The following is a 6851-nucleotide window of genomic DNA, read 5'->3' as shown; positions in this document are numbered from 1 at the left end:
GGCAAAATGCAGAGCGTTTAGGACCTTGTGTTCTGCAATATACTTTTCATAAGATCTCTGTGCTTTGTCATGCCGGGCTTCCTAACAGCCCCCCTGACTCTGTTGTTTGTCCTGACTGCTCAGCAGTCTTTTGGACCAGGTAAATGCCAGTTTTGAAACACAGCAATTAAAGCATTCTTCAGGTAGGGTGAAAAGCACCCAGGGGAAGCACGATGCATCCAAAAATAATGACATCTACAGCCACTAACCACTGAAAGGGCGCTTTCTACACTTTAGGCAAAAGTCATTGCCTTCAGCCCTTTCGGGTGATTTTTCTACAAACATACATGTTTGCTTCTGTTCTTGGTATTATTTTAGTCAAAGTTTCATTTTCCTTATGCCTCTCTTTGCTAATGGTATGCTTACATTCAAAATTTAAAGGAGAGAAGGATTTAAAACTCCTGATTATTTAATTTAGTGGAAATATGACTTTAGCATCACAATTCTCATTATTCCCAAGTGAGAGGGAAAACAATTTTAATATACAAAACCCTTTCCAACACCAGAGTTGAAAAACTGAAAGCTTGCCAGTCATCCCAGTCTGACTGTGAGGAAGGGGGCACCACCTTGGCCCCTTTCCTCGTGGGAAAGCCGAAGTAGCTAACTGGCAAAGGAAAGGGGACCCAATGTCCCGGGGGCAGGCAGGGGTACTTATTCCTAATTTGGAGCAGTCTGTCGCGGTTTCAAAGTATCACCCAGGAAAAGGAAATAATCCGATAAAGTTGACGTTACCCGGGGAAATGAGAGGGGAGGGGAGGTCGGGGGCCGCTGGGATGGGCGACGGGCAGAGATGGTGATGGTGATGATGGTGATGGTGACGGTGGAGGCAATGGTGGCGGTGATGATGATGGTAATGATGGTGACGCTCGCCGGCTCCTCTCCAGTTTCTCCATCACTGCCTGTCCTCTCTGCCTCCTCCGTCCCCGCGTGGCCTCTGCCCGGAGAAACACAGCCGCCAGGATTTGCACCCAAGCCGCACGTCCTCGGGCGCAAGGCTGCGGCGCCCGCCACCCCGGCACCCCGCCGCGCCCCCCGCGGCCGCAGCTCCGCGCAGGGCGCGCACCGGCCCGGCTCCCCGCCCTCGCGCCCGGCCCGCCCGGCTGGCCCCGCGCCCCCGGGCCAGCTCCCCGCCGAGACCCCGCGGCCCCGGCCGCGGTCACTTACGCCAGCGCTGGGCCCGGCCGAGACAAAGGCTGCGCGGCCGCTGCGCCGCCGGCTGCTCCTCCGGCCGCCGCCGCCGGGGACCCGGAGGAGGCGAGGGGGAGGGGACAGAAGGGAGGGGACGGCGGGGAGGGGCTACCCGGCTGCAGCGGCCCAGACCCCGCTCCTGCTCCCCCCCGCCCGCCGCCCTCCGGGGCGCCGTCCTCCCCCAGTCCTCGGTCCCGAAAACCTCCCCCCAAGGGACCGGGGTACCGCCCCTCGAGGGGGCGGGGTGGGAGGAAGAGGAAGGGAGACGCGCGCGCGCGCCTGTGTGTGTGTGTGTGTGTGTGTGTGTGTGTGTGTGTGTTCCCTCCTCCCAATCAGGATCCTCTCCATCCACCCCCGCAGCCCCGAGCCATCTCAGGAAAATGCCAGCCTCTGCCGCACCTTACAACCCTGGAGATGCTCCCACCGACCTCCTTGCCGTCCACTCACCTCTCCTCCTGATGTCCAACCATTTTATGAAGAGCAAAACTGAGACCTGGAAGGTGAAGTGCCCAAGGACGCAAGGTGGGAGGAGAATGCCAGGACCGTGAACTCTTTCCGGGTGGGACCCACATCTCATCTGTTTTCCACCTCCCCGCCCCCCCTGCCCCGCCTCCGCAGCTTGCTTAGCTCCAGTCGCTGGCCCCCAGCAGGACCCGGCAGGTTGGAAGGTGGGCACCGGGGAAGGCGACCCCCTCATGCACCTTCGGGGAATGGGGCGGCTTCCCTTTTCTGGAGAAGTACCACTTTCCCTCGGCTCAGTCATTTGCATCTTGTTAAGAATAGTGGCTTTGATTTGTTTTTATTTTTAAAACTTTTCACTATGGAATTAAGAAAAAAAAAAAATCAAAAGTAGACTAGTATAAGGAAGCCCTGAGTGCTTAGCTCCAGCTTCAAAGGTTGTAATCCTTGCTATTCTTCCATTTATTCCCCCACTCTTCTCCATCCTCGGGGCTAAGGACTTTAAAAGAACACAGTCACAATTTCCCTTACCCCAACTTACCAAATTAAGAATAATTCCTTGACACCAGCTGACTGTGATTTGTTAACAGCTGATGGTTATTTGTTGAGAACTTATTACCAAGCTTGTGTTCAGCGACTCTACTGATGCTGCTCAGCTTCTGTGTGGGCCCTAGGGTCTCCAGAGCCAGTGATAGACAAGGGTTGTCTACATTGTTTCTGGCCTCTGGTGACTGATGGAGCAGGAGTTCCATAGCTCTGACCTAGCAAGTGTGGGTGCTTCTTACTGAGTCCCAGGCCCTGGAAAATATTGATTGCAGGCCATCCTTCCAGAAAAAGGCACACACAAAATTCTGATTTAAAGTCAGGGGACTTGGGGGCACCTGGGTGGCTCAGTGGGTTAAAGCCTCTGCCTTCAGCTCAGGTCATGATCCCAGGGTCCTGGGATCAAGCCCCGCATTGGGCTCTCTGCTCCATGGAGAACCTGCTTCCTTCTCTGTCTGCCTCTCTGCCTACTTGTGATCTCTCTCTGTCAAATAAATAAATAAAATCTTTTTTTAAAAAAATAGTCAGGGGACTTGGATGTGAGGACGATCTTGCTGTAACATCTGTCACCCCACTGAGCACCAGGATTGATTCGGCTGATCTGGCTGGCTACGCAGGTGTCCCCTTCCTCTCTCACCACTCCAGGTGCGTCCCTCCCGAAACTGCATGCTCTGTCGACGAGGACGACCTTCCCTAATAGAGGAGAGGACCATTTTTTGATCCAGGGTATACGAGTAGCTGCCCTCCCCTGCTAGAACCTCCAAACAAGCTCTCAGGGTCCATTTGTAGGAGAACAGAGGGTAGTCAAGTTTTCAAGACTTCAGACACATCCAAATGAGGCGCTGCACATGGCAGTCTGCCTTTCTAAAAAAAAAAATAAAAAATAAAACAAACAAATAAACAAAAACAGAAGACTCAGTTCACTTCTCACAGGCTGCCTGAATCTAACTACAGGTTACAAACGACAGAAGTGGTCTGATAAGTCCTTTGCAGTCCCTTGGAGACCCCGAGATGGGATCCTGAGTCTTCAGCTGGGTTCGCCTCTTGTTTGCTGAGAGCTCTGGGACCCAGGGACAGAAGGGGAACGCTAGGGTATGGGGCCTTCCTCCCCTGGGAGGAGGCTCTGTGTTAAGTCCTATGCCAGTGTGGTATGAATCCAGTAACTCTTGCTACCCTTGTGATCTTGGGCAAGTTACTTGACATCTCCGTGCCTCTTTTCTCACCAGGGACAAAATAGGGTTGCCATTCAAACCAGCCTCGCCGGGCTGCCAGGGGGCCTTTAAGGCACAGTCAGTGTCTGGTTCCTAAAGGTAGAGAAGGTGCTCAGAGCATTCACACTGGTTGTGCCTGAAAAGTGGGAGGACCAGTGGTGAAACCTAGGAGGACCTCGGCTGCTCCAAACAATTCCCAGCATCGGCGGAAGAAAACAGAAGGGCCCGTGCCTGCTTTCTGCAGCAGTAGAAGCAGGGTGTACCTGTGACAAAGCGGCTCTTCGCCCCCTGCCTGGGGAGGCAGTGCAGGTACCCACTGGTGGGCCTCGGTGGAATTCCTAACTACTGTGGGTTTCCTGACTAACATGGCTCAGGAAATGGTCTCTGAGATGCTCCAGGGATGCGCTCATTCTCTCTCCACCCACCCCAACCCAGACCAGTCTCAGTCGGTGGAACTTGGCATTCATTCCCTCTCCTACCTTCTCAAGCCTTTCCTCCCTCCTCTGTGACTTCGCCCTGATAATTTCAGGCAGAAGGAAATCTCCCCAGTCGGAGTTCCTGGGCCTGCCCTGCATTAGTGATCTGTCCCGTCAGTTGCTGTGTGTGTCCCATGTGCCCGTCTAGGGTAGAAATGTGTTGAGAGGAGAGATTGTCAACAGCTGTCTCAGCACCGCCTGTAACAACCTGTTGATTGCCCAACCCAACATTCATGCAAAGAGCACATCTTCTTTTCTTCTTAAAGGATTTTATTTATTTATCAGAGAGAGAGAGAGAGCAAGGACACACAAATAGGCAGAGAGACAGGCAGAGGCGGAGAGAGAAGCAGGCTCCCTGCCGAGCAAGGAGCCAGACACGGGATGTGATCCCAGGACCCTGGGATCATGACCTGAGCCCAAGGCAGTGGCTTAACTGACTAGTCACCCAGGCGTCCCCAAAGAGTGCTTCTTGTAATGTAATTAGATTATTATTCTCCCAAGAGTTCAACCTGGGCCAGGATTTCCATGTCCCGTGGGGAGCCCTGAAACTGGCACATCACTTGATCCTGCTTACCTGCCTGCCCTTCCCCAGGGTAAGGCTGGGCCTGAGGAGGAAGGGATAGGCCTCGGGGCTGGGGCTTCCCATTCACCCTGATTGTGACACTCTGTTTCTGAATCTTCATCTCCCAATTGCTCTGTAATCTCATCCCCGAGCTGGCAAGGGGACCACCTCCCCTAGTGCGGGTCTGGATTTCTACGGAGAACTGGCCTTTCTCTTCTCTCTGTACCTTCCCCCTTTCCCTCTCTCCTCTCTCCCACTTCCCTTCCCTCACTTATGTATCTCCTCCTTTCCTAGCTCAGAATATGGATCGTATTGATTTTTCAAGCCATCTTTGGCCACCATCAATCAGGGAAGAGGTAGGTGAGTAGAATCAACTAAAGCTTTTGTAGAATGAGATGGACAGAAGAAACATAGTGTCTAGCTGTGCTTGGGAGAGAATGGCCGAACTGTAGGTCCTCTTACAGGGTGTAGAATATTTTAGGGATACTCCGACCTTATAGTTCTTCTTGGGCATAAATTGACCAAGGAGACCTCAACCTTAACCTCAGGATTAAGATGAGACCCAACAAAGAATATTGTTAGCCTCCATTTGTTATCTGTGGACAATCTGACGCTCTCTGCCAACTCTAAGAGAAAGCTCTCTAAACTATTAAGATGACAAAGAACTATAGTCCTGATAAAGAAATAGAGTTGGTGTAGCTAAATGGAACGCCATACAAATGTGAAGGACGGCTTGGGGTGATGAATGGATTCACGACTATAAAGATGAACTTACAGAAGATTAATAGCAGGGGAGATGTCTAATATCAGGGCTTCCAGCTGTTGATGAAGGCTGAACTTATTGACAGTGAAGATAAGCTCAGATAAAATGGAGAGAAAAATACTTCAAAATAAGCCTAATGCTAGCAGCTAAATGAAGGCAGTAAATGCATCTGCGGTTACAACCCATTTGTTATGATAGAGACTACAGATCATTATAATGAACAGCAGATTAGTAACTACAAAGTGCCCTGTGCTTCACAAGGAAATTTGAGCCCCTCGCTCCCCCACATCAAAGGAAGTCCACCTGTCCCGACAAGAAAGCTTTCACACACGAGCTGGAAACTAAGAAAATTGAGAACATCACACAGGCTGGGCTATGTCCCCTCCCACCGAGTCTGGATGGGTTTGCTTCTGCTTCGTCTTCCACCCATAGAGAAAGGTGGAAGAGTCCATGTTTATGAATTTCACTTCATAAAAGGCACACAGCTTCCATCTGGCTTGGTGGCAATGTTTGCCCTCCAGTGCCCCCTCTTGGGATATGCCTACTCAGAGCTTCCAGATGATTCCAGCATCCAGCCTTCAAGTCACCTCCAGCTGTTTGTCTTTCTAGATGAGACCTCAGACATCATGGAGAAGAGACTGGTCATCCCCTCTGTGCCCCATCCATGTTCATGCCCAAAGAATCTGTGACCATAAAGAAAAATGGTTGTTTAATGCCACTTGGTTTAGGTATTTGTCATGTAGAAATAGATAACAGTGATATTAAATAAACAAAAATATGCCAGATGTGGTAGGTCAGATTTTGCCTTCAAAAGTCTTACAGTCTTCACGGAGATCAGCGGGATATAAGCTGAGCAAGAAGGTTGGGATCTCACTGAATTCCAGGCTGTCCTCTGCCCTTCTCAGCTACACGGGCAAGTGACCATCTCTGTGCCCAGTGTTCCCCACCTGTCAAATAAGGATTTTGTAAAGAGTGAACACACATGAAGCATTTAGAACATGGTGAATGGCCCAGAAATGCCAGCCACTGTTAAGGTCATCATGTAGCAGGACATATTTACTCTGTGACACGAAGCAGAGAAAGTGTCCCTGTGCCTGGTCAGATGATCAAGCGGTTTCTTTTTCAAGAAGAGTAGATTTGTGTAATGGATTTGATGAATAGGCTCCATGATTTTTTAAAAAGATTTTATTTATTTGGAGAGAGAGGGAGAGAGAGAGCACAAGCAGCAGGAGGGGCAGAGGAGAGGAAGAAGCAGACTCCCCACTGAGCAGGGAGCCCGATGTAGGGCTCCATCCCAAGACCCTGGGATCATGACCTGAACTAAAGGCAGATGCTAAACCAACTGATAGATACTCCCCTCAGACTCCAGGCTCCCCTCAGACAAGGATTTTTGAATCGACCTTAGAACAGGGATACTAATGCTATTTTTTCCGCTCAGGTTTTATGTGTGCTAAGCACTTAGTGGGTTCTCAGATGATTTCTAATTTGATGACAATGCAATGTAAGTGTCAGGGAGAAGAGACTGGGTTAGCATGCCTTTCTTAGATGTTCCCAGGAAACATGCACGCAGTTCTAAAACCACACCCTGGTCACACGCCTATCCTTTTTGA

General features: G+C 50.9%; 1 protein-coding gene across 1 annotated transcript; it reads right to left on the bottom strand.

Moving 5' to 3' along the window:
* Positions 1 to 430: 430 nt before the first annotated feature.
* Positions 431 to 4562, bottom strand: LOC132022388 (WAS/WASL-interacting protein family member 3-like). Its single transcript, XM_059407655.1, has 5 exons — positions 4491 to 4562; positions 3453 to 3533; positions 2867 to 2922; positions 1204 to 1457; positions 431 to 973 (listed from the first exon to the last, which is right to left on the bottom strand). Exons 1-5 carry the CDS (start codon positions 4560 to 4562, stop codon positions 768 to 770), a joined length of 669 nt encoding a protein of 222 aa, XP_059263638.1. The 3' UTR covers positions 431 to 767.
* Positions 4563 to 6851: the final 2289 nt, after the last annotated feature.

This window comes from Mustela nigripes, chromosome 7 (assembly GCF_022355385.1).
Source record: "Mustela nigripes isolate SB6536 chromosome 7, MUSNIG.SB6536, whole genome shotgun sequence".
Lineage (NCBI taxonomy): Eukaryota > Metazoa > Chordata > Mammalia > Carnivora > Mustelidae > Mustela > Mustela nigripes.
Note: the sequence above shows the minus strand (reverse complement) of the source record. Positions and strands in the feature narration are given on the sequence as shown.